General features: G+C 39.3%; 2 protein-coding genes and 1 pseudogene across 3 annotated transcripts in view; 1 reads left to right on the top strand and 2 right to left on the bottom strand.

Moving 5' to 3' along the window:
- Window positions 1-522: 522 nt before the first annotated feature.
- LOC113680312 (cartilage intermediate layer protein 1) lies at window positions 523-10,797 on the bottom strand. The gene is made up of 7 exons (XM_089183425.1): window positions 10,708-10,797; window positions 6,799-7,006; window positions 5,866-6,177; window positions 5,305-5,410; window positions 4,664-4,818; window positions 1,964-4,057; window positions 523-1,312 (listed from the first exon to the last, which is right to left on the bottom strand). Exons 1-7 carry the CDS (start codon window positions 10,795-10,797, stop codon window positions 1,308-1,310), a joined length of 2,970 nt encoding a protein of 989 aa, XP_089039551.1. The 3' UTR covers window positions 523-1,307.
- Window positions 10,750-13,829, top strand: LOC149053611 (leucine-rich melanocyte differentiation-associated protein-like). Its single transcript, XM_089209478.1, has 3 exons — window positions 10,750-11,243; window positions 13,013-13,142; window positions 13,273-13,829. Exons 2-3 carry the CDS (start codon window positions 13,110-13,112, stop codon window positions 13,432-13,434), a joined length of 195 nt encoding a protein of 64 aa, XP_089065604.1. The 5' UTR covers window positions 10,750-11,243; window positions 13,013-13,109; the 3' UTR covers window positions 13,435-13,829.
- Window positions 13,830-17,419: 3,590 nt separating this feature from the next.
- The window catches only part of LOC149053608 (cartilage intermediate layer protein 1-like), a 19,393-nt pseudogene continuing 17,048 nt past the window's right edge, over window positions 17,420-19,764 (bottom strand). Inside the window, exons 11-12 of the transcript XR_016187680.1 lie at window positions 18,497-19,764; window positions 17,420-17,626 (exon numbers count right to left, since the gene is read on the bottom strand). The exon at window positions 18,497-19,764 is cut by the window's right edge and continues 688 nt beyond it. The product of XR_016187680.1 is annotated as a cartilage intermediate layer protein 1-like (transcript). The remainder of the gene's footprint in view (window positions 17,627-18,496) is intronic.

The following is a 19,764-nucleotide window of genomic DNA, read 5'->3' as shown; positions in this document are numbered from 1 at the left end:
GGTCAAAGAAAGAAGTCCCGATTACCATTGAGCGAGCCCCACACGTAACAATGTATGACTCAGTAAGTTTTTTTGTCATTATGAAGTTGGAAATGCAAAGCTAGTCTCAAACTTTGCTTTCATTTTCTTATGCCAGTCCTTCTCAAGGTCATTTAAAATTAACAGCTGAGTTGATTACGTAAATGGGCCACTGTAAAGAGTTTCAAAGCTGACGTCAGTTTTGAGTGTTAGCCCTTCGTCAATTGGCCCTGAGGAAAAGCTAACGCTTGGCTTGTCGAGTAACTGTAGAGCGCTTTTCGATTGAGTGTCGTAAACCAAACCAAAGTAAACACAACGACCAACTAGCGGGAAGGAAAATGTTCTAAGAGCCAACGAAAATTCAAAGTTAAAACAAGCAGACTGCCCAAAGCGCGGGAAAACGCGGACGACCAAGTCGTGATTGGTTTTAGTTTTGCATCTGAGTGGTTGAGTTTTCTGAACCAATCACAATCGAAGGTAAATCAAAACTAATGCAATCTCAGATTATTTTCGACAATCAAATAAAATTGCTGAAAGAGACAATGTTTACTTAAATACCGAATACGCACCAGGTAATACGAGGTTGGTATAATGCTTATCAATTATACTGCTTCTTGCTTCAAATAATGACCATATTCACAGAGGAATGCCAAGATCAATCAACAGACATCAAAAAAGGCCTTATGAGCTTAACTAATGGTCATCTTACGGCTGTTTGTAATAAGCGGAATGTTATCTATATCTGTATCTTAAATCGTTAGTAAAGCTGAGAGCTCTGAAGGAGTAACACGTGACTTGAAATTAAAGTTGAAGCCGGCAGGACTGAATAATCTCAATGCATTAACTGTTATTTGAATTTTGTAACTCACAGAAAATAAAAGTATTTACACACTGATATTCCAAAAGCATTTATGCCTGGAAGAAGGAAAGTACCACCCCTTCCTCCACCGCACAGCCTTTACACTCCCTTCGGGAACCCCTGAGCCTTAAACACAACAGGCGGTCACTGACCTGATTGGTCGAAGTCTCAGATTTGGCCTTTGGGACTATTCTCCACTTTTGATGTTTACTTTTTTTCCGGAAAAGAAAATGATTAATCGATGAAATAAAAATACAGAGAAAGTGAAGTAAAAACTGTTTTGGCAGAAATATTGCGAAAAATAGCTGTTGGTAATATGTATTTCGCTTAAGGTTCTATTCTTCAAAGCTCTTCACTATATAATCCTAAGATCACCATCCACGATCGCTCATCTCAATGGCTGATGGCACCAATCAGAAGGAAGGATTCTTCACTCTAAAAGGAAAAATAAATAATAAAGTTTTTAATTGGTTAAGTGTTGAGTTTTCCTCTTCCCCAGTTTTGTTCTCTTTTGCAGATTTCTTTGAACGTTTCAATTTTTTCGCGTATTTTATGACAGCAGTTGTTTTTTCAGTATATTTTGGTTTATAATTGTGTGCAGGAAATTAGCGCTCGGGCCGTCAAAGTTAATCCATTTGCGAATGCGCGACTTTTCACCACTATCATCCCAAGCATTTGCGACGGCATCTTGTCACCTCATTCCATGGCCAGATCCTTATACTAAGATACCTATAAACAATGAATGCTGTTTAAAGCGAACATCCAAGGGACTCTTCTGAGCCCGCTGTCGATTTTAGACATTTAGGACTTAGGCTGGCGTCTGCTTAACGCAGAGTGTATGCATAATTTTGAAATCCTCCTTAAGATAGGCTTCATTGTGTTCATCGTGACCGCTCGCTCAGCGAGTGTAATACGAAGATGATCAGAACGATGGGGCCTATGCAAGGTCAAATAGAAAATACGCATTTCATTTGAAGAACTACTAATTACACTGGCCATTAACAAACGAGACATAGCATCATAACAAGCGCAGTTAGAGCATGCAGGAAACCGAAAATAACAAGATAGCTCTTTTCGCTGACTTACCACAAGTATAGACCAAACTTGCTCCAGTGATTGAAGGAGGAGTGTCAGTAATTTGGTCTTCTCTTATTCTACCGATGAGACATCTATGCTTTGCTAAATTCTCCTGACTTTTATCTGCTCTGTACACAAAGTCGACATCAAACCCGCTGGTCAAACCACTCGGAACACAGATCCACTTTTCATGGTTACTAGCGCCGGAGGACGGAAGAACACACGGCACATCGAGATTGTTTTCCATAAACTTTTGCGGGATATGAACAGATTGGAAATGGCAATGTCCCGTTATGGGAATAATATGAACGTCCGTTCGTTCCTCAGCCCTGTCAACGATCCCTGGACAACGGATCTGAAGGCAGACGACAAATTCATTGTCTCTATTAGAATCAACTGCCATTGTAGCATAATCGCCGACTTTTGAATCTGTCGTACCCTGCCTGTTTCCTCGGAAACTGGAAGCAAGAAAGGTTGCCTTTGCATTATGTACAAGGACCTTGATAAAGCAAACATCCTGTTTGTTTATGTCGCTGGGGCTAGGCGGATACCAGTTGAGTGGGTTATTGCTGTCATCTATACGTGGCGAGGACAAGATAAATGTTGCGTCAGCGCCTTGGGGGGGTTGAAAACGAAAATATTTATTGTCTCTATCTTGCCTGTAGCACCTTGTGTTGGACTTAGAAAAAGGATAAACAGGACCACTGCTTCTCACACTGGTATAAAGTTTGAACGACTCAATTTGTTGTGCTCTTCCGAGGTTGCTTGAAACGACTCTAACACTTGTCCCATATGGAAAAGAATCAATGCCTCCGCGGTCTGGTGTTAGAAATCTTGAGCTATCACTTTCTGCTTGCAGGTAGCACGTCCTTTCTCGCCAAGTTGGAACACAAGCGATGCCATTGGAGTTCGATGTTTGCTCTCGATAGCCTTCTAATAGATTATCATTAGAGGAAAATCCACATATAACCCTTGCAGTTGACCCTCGAGGAGCTGACACGCCCACAAAACTTAAACCACTAGGCCGGTCAAAATTCAGTCTACTTTTACTTATAGCCTGGGTGATCTCAGTGACTAAGAACCTTCGCGCAGAACTTCTTTTCCGTCGAATACTACCCTTTTCGTCGCTCCATATATTTCCGGCCAGTATCCATCGTCCAGTCTTTTCGTTTAACCACCAAAGTTTAACAGTCGTGTTTCCATTATCATCTACACTAATGTTTAGCTGTTGGGGATCCAAAAACACTTTCATAGGTTTAGAAGGGGTTAACTTATTTCCACTGGTGTCTTCAAAGTTCACCTTCATCATTCCAAAGCTCGAGAGAATCTGTTCCTCTCCATCTTCATCAACGGCAGAAAAGTCGCCAGGAGCTGACAAGATATCAGATGCGTTTCGAGGATCGACCAAGTTCAGTCGCATATTAGCTTGGCCAGAGTAACTGGTTCCGTCTTCTTTCAAAAGGGAACCTCCTGGAACCTCAAGATCTACAAAAGCAGAGTCATCTGTCTCGCCACCCAAAGGAACACTGAGATCCTGAGATGCTTCGAAAATTACTGGACGTTGTTTTGTGGCTAGGATAATCTTCGTAATCACACTTTGGCCTTCTTGAAGATGAAAAACTTTCGTAAGATCTTCAAATTCCTTTGAAAAGGTGTCTTTGAAAGTAACAGCTAATCTTTTTCTTCCATCTCTAACATCAAAAGAAAAACTGCCACTTCTAAAGTCTGCGTTCGCTTTCACTTCTCCATCGTATTCAATTTGGGCAAATTTAACTGGCCTCTCCTCTTTTCCGCCCACGACCACGCCTCTTATTGTTATAACGGCCTTGTTACAAACTCCACAGCCACAATCTTTTGTCTTGGAGAGCTTAAATTCAGCGACATTTCCACAAGCTATATTCAATTCTTCCACCATTGAGACCCCACAACAAAATGTTTTGTCTTTGCAAGCGTTTGAGTTGTCTGAATCGTTTTGAAGGCAGGGTACAGATGGACATTCACCTACATCAACCACATTATTTGTGGTGCCTTTCTGTACACAATTTGGGGGAAGTTTCAAATGCTTTGTTCGAGGAGTTGGGTCACAGAACGCCTCCTGTGTATCTGCCAGATCAAAATCAGTAAATGAACTAAAATTAATAATACTTTGTCTTGTGAAAGTAATAATGGTTTCCTGACCGATCAATTGAATTCATCAAAACATATCCTTGTATTGAATATTTCATGATGATTCCTAACCAATTAGCAATTTGCACATCGGGTTCTGGAAAGTCTTGAGATACACTGTTTGTCTATCTTTTTGTTGAAAATTCATAAGAATTTCGGATTTATTCTAGCGACTTTCTAAGTTTCTTTTGAAAATACCTCCACAGCGAAATCAACATCACTAATTCAATTTGCTCTTTTAACTGGAGATCTGAGCTATTAAGGAAAATAATATTAAAAAAGGAGAAATAAACTGATTTAAAGATTTAGCCCAGCCTAATGCACACGAATAGCTCATTCACCGAATGAGTTACAACATGAATATCGATTCGGGCCGAGATGTAAATTAATTTTGGCAAAATTTCCCTTTTCCCATGAACACAACCTTCAAAAACGTTCCTTTACGAAGCTTGAACATTTTTAAACATTAAATTGGCCAACCGTTTACCAATATAAGTTTTCGACCAATTTTTTTTCTCACCAACGTCAAGACAAGATGCCTACCTACTATTTTCAAGACTGCTCCGTCGGAGAATTCGGACCCAAAGTCGTTTACTACTCGACAGCGGTAGCTTCCATTAAGCCTACGCTCAGCAGTGATTTTAAGAGTGTTGTTGAAACTGTAAAGTTCCTTATCGATTATGTTATTCTCCTTGAACCTGGAAGTAAAGAAAGAAGTCATGAATTAAAAATGTAGCGTGCACATATCTTTCAGTATAAACCGCTTGTCGCTTTAAACTCAATCAGTGATCTCGCCTTTGTGCAAAACCCATTTTGTGACAGGTTAAAGTGTGGAGTACCCTACCACCAAATTTGAGGAAAACTCACAGCCCAGTTTCAGAAACTATTTATTTTAAGAATCGCGTAAGTCGCCACGAACTTGCAATAAAGATGGTCTTTGTTAATTTTTATCTATTTTGATTTTGTTTGTATAATTGTATTTAGTATGACAATTATTTTTATCTAGTTCATTTACATAAACTGCAATTAAATCAATCATAAATGAATTGGTCGCGTGTGTATTAACATGACGTATACATAAAAAATAGAATGAATATGTGATTCCGGCCTTATTGGAAATGATTCAAGCTTTTCTCATTTTAACAGTTAAGCAACGACACAAACTAAATTGAGTCGTATGTTACCATTCAATTTCCGGTGGAGGGTTTCCTCGACCATTGCAACAAAATGTGGCATTCTGACCAGGCAGCCGAATTTTGCTTTCGGGATGGACAGTCACAAATGGCGGAACTGCAAGATTTACGAAACGAGACAATATGAGGTTATTGCTATAGGAATCCTTTGCTCTTTGGATGTAACGAATGTTACTACCTATTTAAAAATAAGGTAGTTTTCGGAGGCCTAACTGTTCAATAAAAACAAGTTTTTTTTGGAAAGAAGTCATTCAACTCTAGGGTCCAGTTCGAAGCTTAATTTGTGGGTATGACAGTAAGTTAGTCAGCCAGTCTCTAAGTCAGTCTGTCAGTTAGTCACTCAGTCCGTCAGTCAGTCAGTCTTTACGTCAGCCAGTCAGTCAGAAAATCGGCCAGTCAGTTAGCCAGTCAGTAAGTGAGTCAGTGAGTCATTCCGTTAGTCAGTCAGTCAGTCAGCCGATTGGTCAGTCAGTTAATCAGTCAGTCAGTCAATCAGCAAGTCAGCCAGTCAGTCAATAAGTCAGTCAGTCAATTACCAAGTCTGTGAAGTACCTGCAATTTCCATCTTTGCGATAATGGTGGCCTTCTCTCGGGTCAGAGTATTAGCTTTTTGCGTCACAGGAACAAAACCATCTTTTGTCACAAGCAACTCTTGCTCATCCGCACAGACACCAAGTGCTGTGAAGTGTCCACTTATGTTCGTCTTTGCAAGAACGTTGTAAGGTGTTTCTATCAATGATATGTTTGCTTCCGACAGTGGTGTGTCATCTACTGTCAAAACTCGTCCAGTGAGCACGTGATGATCACATGTACATGCATCGCACGCGGCATTCAGTGTTCCAGTGGTACAATTTCGCGAACAATCTAAAGAAAATGATGACAGAAAAAGTTATCATGGGTGTGAACAGGCAACAGAAAGATTACTCGGCTGTAAAGTAGAGGAAACTGTGTAATTAGCTCTCTCAGTTAAAAAGGAGATGTAATCCTAGGAGCTGCACTTAATAGACTTGAGTTATAGAAGGAATTCATAGTAAAATCGCCTGATTTATTATAAATACTATTATTGTTTGTGTTCTCAGAGTTTTCATGCATTTCGATGTATAACGTCTTGCACCTTACAGAGGTGCGTTATTTTAAGCTAGCAATCACGTCTTTTTGGTGTATCATTAGTTTATGAGCTTCTTTTATAGCGTTCTAAGTGGAGATCTAAATTGGCATCGTAAAGCTGCAGGAAAGTAAATGACAGTTAAAGAAAACAAAAACGAAGATGGGACCACCGAGTTGCTGTGTCCAAATCCTTACAGAATAACCTGTGTTTTCGCTATATCACATCAGCTGTTACATTATCAATGTACACTATGGCCCTCTTTTTGAATGTTTCATGAGTAAAAAGGGGTTTATACGGGGTAAGAAATATGGAGGGACTCGATGACGATCTCATGAAATAACTACTTGTTCTTGCGAATCGTTAACACTTTAAATCACCTGGACAGCTCCAGTCTGCACATGGTTTGATCTGATCAGGTTTTCCAGCACATGTAATCGGGGCAAAGACCGCTCTATCATTAATGGCCACACACTTTCTCTTTCGATATCGTGAGCCACTGCCACATGTTTTCGTGCAGTCACTCCAAGAACTCCAACGAGACCATTTCGATTCTATAAGTCCAGTTAAATATAGCGATGAGTACTCCTAGATTAAAGTAATTGTTTCTTAATGATCTTCCTCAATTTAATTAAGGCTTTGTGCTCGCTTTGGGCGGTTGACGCAACTTGTCATGGGGCTGAGATGGAGATAGAGGAACTGTTTAGAGCCTGGTGCTGAAACCTCATCTTTCAAATTTTTTAACTGGCGACGCATGGTTAAAACTTAGCTTGAAGGATAAAACTGGATTCAATACATATAACTAAAAAAATTATTGTGCAGGTTTTATATAGAGAAACTGAACGCCTAACTGAAATGGTCCTAAAGTATCAAGGGTTAGGATATCAAAAGCTGTGTTATTTGAAAGGGTAAAAGAAAAATATTAATTTTATAAGTAAGAGGAGAGCTCAATGTACCATAAATGCTCAAATCAGCGCCGTGGATGCCTATCTGAAATCTAAGTTGAGAGTTTATAACACAACTACTGCCGACAAGGTATCTTTATGGTTTGGTATTACTGTTGTCTTAAGAGTTAAATAATTCACATTTTATAGTTTCTATTCTAATCTCTAATTGCTCTTGATAACGGGTCATTTTTTTAATGAAGGGGGTAAGTTTCTAAAGAAACTGTGGTGCTGCTTCGGTGGGAGAGTGTAGCAGGTAATTTAGTGTTAACAACTGGGTTGAAAACGTAAATTGGCTACCGTAAGGAGTAAAAAAGCTGACGTTTCGAGCGTTAGCCCTTCGTCAGAGCAATTGGAGGAATTGTGGGATGTGTGTGGGTTTATATACAGAAAGTGGAGCTACGCCATTAGCAGGAGTATTGTGACGAGAAAACAAGAATAAATTAGTTGAATGAAAGGCGCTCGTTGATACCGTGGGGATTAAAAGTGCCGATTTGGAAGATAAATTTTTGCTCTAGTATTTTGCGGCTTTCCGAACTACCTAGATGTAAGGTACTTTTACAACTCACCTGTGTTGGGGACAAGATCTGCGATGGCTCTCAGGGCTGCTATACTACTGGCTGGTGAGATGCTGCTCCTCGTAGACTCCAGGATGGTTGGTGACGTTGTTTGCTTCCGCTGAAAGTCAGCTGACGTGGCTGTTGGTGAGGGTTTCGTCACAACTGATGATAGTGAAGGTACAGCCAGTGAGTAGAAAGGGTAGAAAACTCTTAATAAAAATGTTTAGCACGATTATGGCTTTTTCTATGTGTACGATCGCTATCTTCGAAGGCCACGCCGGTCAAAAAATCAAAATCTCGCAAAATCAAAATCGACGAGATTCAAACTCAAAAACTCAACTAAAATATTTAACTTGAAACTGAACTCGAAATCCAGACTGAGTATGATATACGTAATCTCTCTCTTCATTAATTTGTTTTAAGTAGTCGCATGGTCATTTCAGGAACTCTCAGCTGGTTTTGTGATCAAAGCTACAAAAACATCACGCAACTGACTTCAGTTATGTTTCGATCACGTGCGTTTCTTGGACGTTGATCACGTTTACCCCAATGCAATATTGTATTTTTCACGATATGCAAATCTTTCACTTGCACTGGTAGACTGCTGCGATTTTATCTCAAGAAATTGAAATTTTGTCTTCCGAGTGACAATGCATCTCAGTTGCAGCCTTATGTTCATTCGAATAGCAAAGAAACCGTCTGTGGGAAAACATGCATGACCATCAGTTCTCAATAATCCATAACTTCGAAAACTTGGCAACATCATCGAAATATAGAATTCCACCCTTCCCTTTTTCATTATGCGAAATCTCTTTGTTTCGCTCGTAAGTTTAATCCAAAGTCACGTTTTTTAACTGATTGAAGCCGAAAGCCCATCAAGCCCGTCTAATTAATATTTTACAGCGAATTCTGTTGGCAGCGAAAGCTTTTAGCTATGTATAACTTGAGAAAAATTCGATAAGTTACACTTCTTGTAGTTCCTCTTTTTGCCTCCGTACAAACTAGTTTTGATATTTTTATACATACCTGTCGAACTTGTGTGAGTTTTTGGGGAAGCAGTCACTTCTAATTCACCAGTTAACGGCCCTGTGTACTTGGAACCTTATGCAGCTACGCAAAAAAAAAAAAACAGAGAGAAAGGACATGAAATATCAGCACGTTCAGGTCAGACACTGAATATGATGGTCAATAGGAACCACTGAGATAAGATTCGAAATTCTTCCTAAAATAATCAAAACACGTTCCGTCGGTTTATGGCCACATGGTTCTATGAAACGTTTTCAAGGACGTACTATATCAGACCTTGCAGTTTTATCAGACGAAAACTGGACTGCAGATCAGTAAGAAATAAATGAGAACAGAAGAAAGCAACCGATTCTCTAAGCACCTTTATGGTCTATATCGTAAACAATAGCTCTTTAATCAAACTCAAATCACTGGCCTGTAGAAGTCTTACTTACGTTTGTTTTCGGCATCGCTAAGGTACTTTGGAACGTATATGGCGATCAGGGATACTGCGAGGATGACCACAATCACCACTGCAATTATAACAAGGATGAGTAAAAATTTTCGTTTGGGTCTGGCGGTCTTTTCTGAAGGCTCCTCTGCAAAAAAATTGATCATTCTTTGGAAGAATATCAACCAAAGGCACCATTTGTTTTTCTTCCGACTCCATCTCGAGAATTTTATTGAAGGACAGTTTGTTCAGCACTGCCACGCCAGTGAGTCACGTTCTTCTTGTACTAGTGATCAACCAATCACCTTCATCCTAAATAGAATACTTAAGGTTACCTGTTGTAAGTAGGTAAAGTGGAGTGTTAAAAATAGCAGTCTGAATCAATTATAATCAGTTTCAAGGTTCATTTGTTTACACTGATAGGTCACATGTATGCAAATGATGTACACGTACAAACCCAGACGCTAACGTATTTGTCAAGCGCGTCAGCCAAACCGCCAGCTATCTCTGCTTGTACGTAATAACAACAAATCACGGAAGTTGAAGCCACGGTGAATAGTGGCTATTCATATACTGATATTTACAGAGCAGTAAATGTAATATTTATCCTTGCCAGGTAGAATAACAAATGGCCCAAAACATTGACGAATAATGGGAAGTAGGAAAAGGGTAAACTGACTGAAGCAAAGGATTCAAAACGTTACAGAATTTACTATTCTTCAATAAATTACCCACCTCTAAGGTCTGAAAAACTTAATTCAGCAAATAAAAAAAAACTTTGATTTAAGTCCAAAATGCTTTGCTCAAAAGTTTTCGTATACGAAGGTCATAAAGTATTATACATTAATTTTAGAAAATGAGGATCTAAATTTAAAGTGACTTACTGTTTAATATCTCCTACCAAAGTTCAGTTTTATTTTTGTTTTGTTTTGTTTGCTTTGTTTTGAGAATAGTCGCCTCGTTCATCGAACTATGTTCCCTTGGGTGGACCATAATCTCATTGGCAGGCATTTTAATCCTCTCCGGCTGATCGGAGGTGAATTAAACGATACAATACAATACAATACAATATTTATTATTTATTAGGTGAATTAAACTAATCCCCCTCGAGCTAACCAATCTGAACGCCTTAAAGTAACATTTAGTTGTGAGGTATAAAATCATATACTGTTTGTAACATTTCTTTTACAATCGTCATTCGGACTCCCTACACAAATCGTTCTCCAGCTCTATCTTTGACGATTCCTATGGCATGACGATCCAAAGAGGAACTTTTGTAAGGCGTGATGAAAATTTGTCAAACCCACTAGAAACTACGTGCACACATACATAAAGTCTCTTCCGGATAGTCAGTCTGCCCCAGTCTTTCTCAATTTCGACGCCATATTGAATATCTTCAGATGTTCGCTGCTTGTCCATAATAGTTACGATTATGTATTAACGGTGAGATAGTACAGGACAATGATCCGAGGGTGCAAGTGTTTCGAAATCGCGAACGAAGACAACAGCAACACCAACGAACACGGGGATCACAGAACCAAAACTACCCTCCAGTCCAACAAGAGGGTTCTATTTTTGATCATCTTAACAATCGGCTGATTTCCGCCGGTTTTCCTCGATGGAATTTGGGACAAAATGCCGTCGAACCGATTGTATCGGTGGCGTTGATTCTTGCCCTGGTTTTGGCTTCCAAGGTTTGTTATTGGTGGGCGTTCTCTGGTTCATCATGCAACAAAGTCGACGATGAGCTAGGTGTGAAGTTCGTTAAAAATTAAATCGTATGGCATTCACGGATTTTATTCAAATTTGAAACAGCTTCTACGTGTTGTTGAAGTCACGGACTCACTGCTGAACAGAAAATTGAGGTAAATTGGCATACATAGTGTTTATTATTATAGAAGGCACTTTTACAAAGGTAGTTAGGTTAATTCTGGTGAATTATAGGAAGAATTTGATTACACAGCTGATCAAGAACTGGCGCAGATTTTTAACGAGCGGGTTGAATGTTATGTTGTGGAGGCGCGGTGGCCTCATGGTTAGTGCGCTCGACTCCGGATTGGGTGGTCCGGGTTGGAGCCCTGGCCGGGGTCATTATGTTGTGTTCTTAGGCAAGACACTTTACTCTCACAGTGCTTCTCTTCACCCAGGTGTACAAATGGGTACCAGCAAATGTGCTGGGGGTAACCCTGTGATGGATTAGCATCCCATCCGGGGGGGAGTAGCAATACTCCTAGCTGCTTCATGCTAAGAAAACTGGAGTGAAGCACCAGTCCCATGGGCCACTTGGGCCTGTATAAAGGCTTACTTGAATGTTATGTTGTTGGGCCACTCTCTTACATCTCTTTTAATCAGAGTGAACAGTCATTCACCAAAGTGGAGGTGAATAATGGTGAATATTTACCAAGTTGAAGTAAATATCCACCTCTTTCACCAACACTGAAGTCAACAGTAGTTTTGACCTTTCACTCCCAATATCTTATTTGTAATTCTTGTTACTTTATGCCTCAGAACTCTTATGATATAAGTTTGGAGAATTTGGTTCTGGATCAAATAATAATCTCCTGACTGATATTTATTCTTATCACTTCTTTGCTTGATATTGTATTGGTGTTGTGAGGAGAAATACTGTCTTGGTCACACATGGGAGTTAGAGGGTTCAATTGTCAGTTTACTGTAAAGTGGTTGGAAGTTTCACTTTTAACATGCAATTGAGTCTCATCTAGGACAGGGTGGGGAATAATATGTGCAAATCAGACCAAAGCTGACCAATCAGGGCGCATGAAAGGCACTCCACCAGTGTGGTATTTTTTTATCGCTTTAATACTTATTCTCCTTACTGTTTCCCTTACATCTCCTGTGGTGCTGACAAGAAGAATTTGTTTAACGATCAAGAGCTGCTTTAGTTAGTAATCATTCCTCTATTCCAATAGCCAAAATATTTCATTCAGGATAGTGTTACACTCACTGAGTGATATACGTTTCATTTTTGTATTTTCTTATTTACTTTTATTTTTCATCTTTTTATTTAGCTATTCACTATTTCAATATGTGCTACTGTTGCCTAACTTCTAATTTTCTCAAGCTAGTTTAGCGACAAATTGCTTGAAATGTTTTGAAATTTGCTCTGTACTTTTATTTGGCAATTTTTAATATATTTTTCCATAACTCTATATATAAATGTTTTATCGTTGTTGTATTGTAAACAAACTATCTAGGTGGACTGTATAGGTTACTTCCGAGATGGACGAGAGTCTGGGACCTCTCTCTTTAAGTGAAAAGTCTTTGATGTTTAAATGATTTTTGCCCTTAAAAATAAGAAATCCCATGCAAAATGATTTTCAGTTTATCAAGTTAGGTTTTCAGATTTAAGCTTTTGTCAATTTGAAGGAGGTGACCTGTTATGTTTCAGTGTCATCATCATTGTTAACGGTGATAATGATGATGCTGATGATTGTGATTTTGATGATGCAAATGATAACGGTAATGATGATAACAATGTTGCTCTTAATAATGATTGTTATAAAAAATGTTAATGATGATGACATGACCACAATGCTAATGATATATGATGACATTAGCTTGATTATATGACTTGTACAACAAGAATTTTCTTTATCTTTGGTTCATCCTTCAGATGTTATGTACTTCTCCGACTACCAAACTTAACATTTCTCGATTCAAGGCCTGTTAAAAAGGCAGAGAAAAGAGAGACACAGAGGGGTGGTGCTTACATGAAAATCGTTGCTCCTTCACTAACCGACCTGGTAAGTTACAGAAAATTGTGACATTGAAACGCGTTTTCTCCACTTAAGAAAATCTAAAACTCAAATAAAGTACGCCCACTGTGACTGTAGTATACTTTTTTCATTGTGTTATAATTTTCTTGATTGACAGAAAGCTCAAATGCAAGAAAGCGCAGAAATATCAAGATTCACTCCACTACCCAGTACCACAAAGACTCCTGGGAAACACAAGGGAACGTTTGGACGTATTCGGTACAATTACTCTGGGAAGAATTCTGAAGGCAACAGATTTATAAATAATGCTCAGCTTTGAATCTGAAAACTATTCTACAAGTTTTGATGTATTAAGGACCTTGTGCTTGGTGGGGCTAGATTCCATTCCTCTCATCACTAAGTTCGAGCTCCGTACTCTAAGATACTGACCAAGATTTTTCGCTCGGATTTAAGGCCCGCGCGCTCGCGCTTCGCATGGCATTCCTGTCATAACTCTATTTTAGTCTATTCCTGGCAAATCAATTTTTCCTTGAGCATAAAAAATCCGCAGGACTCGCATTGATAGTATCGTTGATAGTATCTTCCACTCAGCTTAATTGTCTACTAGAAATAATGGAGATAAAATATTTTAAAACCTTTTGGATAAAATAGAGCGGGAAATCTAATCAAAACAGAAAGACTGCGTGAAAATCAATAAAACCTCATTACTGAAAATGAAAAGGTGGTATTGATATATCTCCCCTCCCTCCAACCTCTTCCCCCTCCCCCCCCCCCCGAGTACTTTCTTCTTGAATTGTTCTGTCACAGTATAGGGATCAGAAGATGTCGTAAAATGCATTTTTATTTCTTATTGATACACTCGAACTACTTTGACAGTTTATGCATAGCGTTTGCAATTTTCTTCTAGGTTTACTGGTAAAAACTGTTTTTCGATGCGTTTTACAAATATTTTCTTTATTCTTATCATTTATCTGCTTGACATTGTTTTCATTGCAAGGAGAAATTCTGTCCTGGTCTCTCATAGGAGACAAAGGGTTAAGCTGGTCGAGTAAATGTAACATGAAGTGCTTCTTTGAATATCACTTATACACTCGGAAATCTCAGTTTGATGCAGAGCAACTTTCAATTTATTTTATCGGTTTGCCGTTACTGCACATGCACCCAGCGATTGACTTACGAAACTCACGTAATCATCTCAACCAATCAGATGCAAAACCAAATTCAATCGCCAGCTGGTCAAGCGCGTTTTCCCGCGCTTCAGACAGTCGGTATTTTTTTTTTTATTTTCAGTTTTTCTTGGTTCCTTGAATCAGACATTTTTCATTCATCTGGCTAGCTGAGGATGCTTCTTTAGTTTTCGTCTTACAACACTTAATTGAAAAGCGCTCTAAATGCACCATATAGCTATTTTCTTCAAGAAATGAACATAAAAGTCTACTTGATTAAATACCAAAAATTAGAACCGTACTTGAGCTGTCCTTAAAAGCCATCATACGGCTGTAAGCAAAGTTTAATCAACTTCCAAATCAAATACCTAGAAGTAAAGAGGCCCCTGAAAGGTAAAAAAGGAACTAGAATTCGAAATTGAAGCCGATGTGATGAAAATCAGTCTACACCTGAGAGAACTCCAAGAAAAGGGATAAGAATTTGTTTTCTGGCACACAAAGGCTAGGACAAAGGGCTCTCTACACACCCCATACCCCTCCGGAACCTCTGGCTTTCATACAAAATAAGCAACTTAGAGGCTTCGTAATTTGCTCAGATTAAAGAATTACCATTTTCAGCAAAGAGAAAGTAAAAAAGTTCTGACTGACACGACAATGCCAAAATGTTTAGTTCGTATCCTTTAGTTGGCCTGGACTACATCAAATAGTTCCTACACAATCGTAATGAAGAGTATACCCCATAGAATATATGCCAGAGGAAGAGACCCCCACACCCAAATAACCATCTCTACAACTGCTCTCTGTCGTTTGCCAAGGAAAGAATTGAGTGTTATACAAACCCGGAGATGGATAGTTAAAAGATGAAATTGGGACGTCACACAAGGAGTAAACGACTCCATGCTGAGGGGGCATGGAATATGGGCATTGGCTCTGATAAAAATTTAAGTCATGTCCTAATTTCACCAATTGGCAACCATCCGAAATTGGCCTTATAACAATATACGTGTTGTTATTTAAAGATCCATTATTCATTACATCGCTACATCTATATTCAAGGCAAGTGGCCGATGCTTTCCAATTATCCAAAGTTGGTCGTGTCGGTACTATAGCCATATAGATCTTCCTTTTTTTGGCGTGTAACTTTCCGCTTTGAACACTGATCTCCTTCCGGTGACTGTTATCTTTACGTAACAGTTATTACTGGGATACCTGTGGTAGCCCAGTCATAAAATGCCTTTGTTTTTTTGTCGTCTTTTTTTTTTTTTTTTTTTTTTTCCTCCGCCACAAAATGGCAAAATTGCGCAATAGTACCCAGAGGTCATTGGGCCCTCAACACCATGACAACTAACTGTGATCCAATGAGGTGTTCATATGCTGATCACGCGTGTTATCCCTCGACACCATGACAGCTAACTGTGATCCAATGAGGTGTTCACATGCTGATCACGCGTGTTATCCCTCGACACCATGACAGCTAACTGTGATCCAATGAGGTGTTCACATGCTGATCACGCGTGTTATCTTGATGATGATTGACGCTGTCATGCACAAACAGGGCCGGGTCACATGACGAATCACGAGATTTTGCTTATAAAACTCTTTGGTCAGTTATTTTGTATTTCAACATATTTGGATTGCGATCTCCCGGAGCATTATAGCGCAAACGCGCAAAATACTTACAGACGCATAGACAAGTATTATTAATCGCGGCTAATCCACACTGAAAGATGTTATTGAGCGGTAATTTTGGAACGGATTGAGTCGCGAACGCTTAAAAGCCATGAAAGCCTTGAATACCTTGTATGCTAAGTATGCCAATGTCTTAGTTGAAAACGTTCACTTGTTGTAAAATGCAAAATCTGAAATCTGAAACCAAACTGCATATACTTTATGCAATTTATTGAACAACACTACTACCGAGAGACTGAAGAACATAACTATAATGGATGCAAACTGCTTGTGAAGAAATACGACATGTTGGATTCACTTGATGGCAAGGAACGTAGCTACGATAACAGTACGAATGGTATTCATTTCACGATCAGAAAGGTGAATCTTATGTTTGTTTTCATTGTTGTTGTATGGATATTCCTTTCTTAATAAATACGTGATCCAAAACCCTGTGTTTTTTTGTGTAAAATGTTATTATGTTAATATTGTTTACGCAATTGTCTTGTCACAGGCGGCCCAAGCTCACGTCTCGAGAAAAAGCCAACGATTAATTCATGAACGCGTCACGCATTGTGTGACTCGGTGTTAAGTTACGGGAGGAACTGCACGTTATAAGGAATAGTATAGGGAACGAAGTATGGTCGATTTACGATACATATTTCGAAATATGAACATTTTTCTCGTAAAATCAATAAAACTTACTCATACCCTGTGTATCCGTTGTATTTTCTGGCGATTTCTACCGTTTTAAGCTTGCTTTACCATCACTATTATTCACGTCATCTACTTTTATTATGTTGGTAAAATCTGTACAGACATCTCGCCAACCAACTCGCGTGCAAAGTTAGAAGACTATATTGAAGGCTTGAAATAATATTGCGATCGATTTTCATCAAGAAATGGGCCAGGAATATTCCACAACAGTGCAAATTATCGTGAAGGCGGTCACAGAAAGGGATTGCGTGACGCTCGGTAAGCTGTAAGATGACATGTTATTATATACCAGACGTAAAAACTCTTCAGATTCTTAGTTTGCATTTTGTACCCAGTCTACAGTCTATCCGGTCTGCAGTCTGCTGTCAGCATTTTGTACTAACAGGTATCCATGGCACCAATACAGTTTATTTTTGGTTACATTTATTCGCAAAACACACATAATCTACCACAAAATACTTGTGAGTGAGGTAATTCGACATTTTCGTTCTTTCCCACATTAATATTCTTCTCTCCTTTTGTAAGAATGTAGACATCACTCACAATGTTTCAAGTAATCCACCCACCCTACAAAAAAGTAACTCTTGCATGCATAGCATGCCTATGTTTTGAAATAGGTCTATGCCCTTGGCCAGACTTGAGCGCACTATTTCAGTATACTAGTCCGACACCCGTAGTATCACTACACTTGATTCCAAGGATCCAGTACCATCCAGGTATCCCAGTTACCCTGCTCACAGGGTCTAGTTTCCATTGCTGAGCCGGTGGTAAGTTCTTACTGTACTCTTGTAACTATTATCAGGCAACGTATAGAATTGACCCAGCTGTGAAACGTCGTGTATGCTCAAATGGGTCACTTTTGGCCAGCTAGGTGTTAATGTTTGGTGAAAACTCAAAAGGAAACACAAGAATGAACCGATATCCAACAGAATTGGTGAAAAAAACTATCAAGACGTTCATCTGTGAAAGAAAAAAAAAGTTTGAGAAAGATAAATGTAAGACTTCTTTAACACAACTATTCCCTTTATCACGGGTATCCTTTTGATTCAAAATTTCGTTTTGAAAATGAAGTTCTCAAACAACTTTCATAAACCGTCGTCATCACGGCGGCAACATGGCTTTTACAAGCTTTACATAGAGTAAGACTATTCTACTTCTTCTACATTATTCTGAGAGGGCTAATACTCCAAGTATCTATATACTGCTCATTAGCTGCTCAATTCATTCTACCAGGCGATGTGTTCCCAAATCCTGGATGGACTCCAGCGACCATCCTAAATCAGTCAGGTTTGAAGATCGGTCACTTCAACATTCGCAGCCTTCCCAAGCATTTAGACGAGTTTCGTATATTAATACAGGACAACCCATTTGATGTAATGTGTTTGTTGGAGACCTGGCTCAATTCAAAATGGTCTGATTTAGAGCTATTGATTGATGGCTACAATATCATCAGATCTGATCAGCGGGGCTCGCAAAGCGGAGCTGAAACTGCAATTTATCATAGCTCTAAACGTATGGCTCGCCAAAGAACCAATATAAATTTTGATCTGGATATTGAAGCTTTCTGGCTTGAAATAACACCCAAGAATCGCAGTACACCATGAAACAATTTATCGAACAGCCAATATAAGAAGTTGGATAATTCAGTTTGTCGGTCGTTAGTTAATACCATTATTAATCAATCAATCAATCAGCCCATCAATCAACCAATCAATACCTCAAATACCTAGTCAGTCAGTCAGTCAGTCAGTCAGTCAGTCGATCACTCATTCGGTCAATTTTAAAACGCATAATGACGTTAAGAAAGAAAAAGTAAGCAATAATTATTACCTGCAGCTATACTCCAAAGCATAACCACCATCGTCTATCGTTGTAGGATTACGCTCGTTAAAGTTCTGATTTCCCTCAAGGCATCTTGCTTCACCAAAGTCTTTCCGAGGTCCTTCACCATGGAACGTCTTGTAGATTGTCTGGCCATTTCTACTTTTTGGTATCCATAACCACTTTACTTGTCCCTCGTTACTAGGTGGTCGTTTTGGACATACTGGTCTACTGAACTCATCGGGACAATTCGGGTATTGCACATTACCCAAATCGCTGTGAGTACTATTATAGATGCAATTTCTAGTCAGAGGTGCGATCTTGACATACGTGAACTGTTCATCGGTAGGGCAGCTGAATTGAAGACAAACAATCTTGTTGGGTCCTCCAGAAACATCTCTTGACATTTGGATATGTAGACCCAGTTTTCCCCCTTCGTTTAAATCGTTCTCTTTATAACTTTCAGCGGCAAACATTGCATTTTCGGGCATCCCATATCCGTCTGTAATTTTCACTTTAATGTAACAACTTCCTGGGATCCAATATTTATTGTTGTAAATAGTGAGAATGGAGAAATCTTCTGGTGCTAATGCTGGTGCCGGTTCCTCAAAGGTAAACTGGGAACCTTCTGGACGATTTTGAGAGGATTTACACTTTTCTTCCTCAGCTGTAACAATTTTGTACACAGGTGAGTTACGAGAACTATTTTCATTCAGCTTGCTCCTGAACTCAATCCAACGGATTGTATGACCCCCTCCATCTCCATTTCTTTCCTTTATCCGAGCTTCTAGGTATGGTGGAAGATTCTCAACATTATTTTGTATTGGCATCATGTATTTGCCATTAGATTCAGCTTGAAGACTGCATTCTTTATTGCGCCATATGGGAATACAGGTTAAACCTGCGCTTGTGGTAGATTGTTCGATGTAACCTCTATACACAGTTCCTTCACGGCGAATTACCCGTACAACAACACCTGCCTTTGGTGGATCTGTCGTCACTCTTATTGCAACTCTAGTATCAGGCAAATCGAAGTTTAATTGATGGCGAGCCACAGCAGGAGTAATTGTTCCAACGAAAAATACTCTGTTGGAGCGCTTCCTTCTCCTTTGATTTCCGTCTTCACGCCGAAAGTCACCAGCCTCCCTCCAACGCTGGGTTTTCTCATCTAGCCAGTAAAGCTTCATGGGAACACTAGGGCTATCTTGAACGCGTATATTGAGTTTTTCAGGATCAAGGTAGACCTTCATTGGCTTTGACATGGCCAACTGTTTTCC

The sequence above is a fragment of the Pocillopora damicornis genome, chromosome 1 (assembly GCF_964200805.1).
Source record: "Pocillopora damicornis chromosome 1, jaPocDami1.2, whole genome shotgun sequence".
Taxonomy (NCBI): domain Eukaryota; kingdom Metazoa; phylum Cnidaria; class Anthozoa; order Scleractinia; family Pocilloporidae; genus Pocillopora; species Pocillopora damicornis.
The sequence above is the reverse complement of the archived record's forward strand: the minus strand, read 5'-3'. Positions and strand labels throughout refer to the sequence as shown.

Excerpts from the sequence above, each read along its gene's own strand:
- LOC113680312 (XM_089183425.1), bottom strand. The coding sequence starts at position 10,797 with ATGGACAAGCAGCGAACATCTGAAGATATTCAATATGGCGTCGAAATT. Across the intron at positions 5,411-5,865 it reads CGCAAAGATGGAAATTGCAG|TTCCGCCATTTGTGACTGTC; the intron begins GTACTTCACAGA and ends TAAATCTTGCAG. Across the intron at positions 4,819-5,304 it reads CCTCCACCGGAAATTGAATG|GTTCAAGGAGAATAACATAA; the intron begins GTAACATACGAC and ends CTTTACTTCCAG.
- LOC149053611 (XM_089209478.1), top strand. The coding sequence starts at position 13,110 with ATGAAAATCGTTGCTCCTTCACTAACCGACCTG. Across the intron at positions 13,143-13,272 it reads CTCCTTCACTAACCGACCTG|AAAGCTCAAATGCAAGAAAG; the intron begins GTAAGTTACAGA and ends CTTGATTGACAG.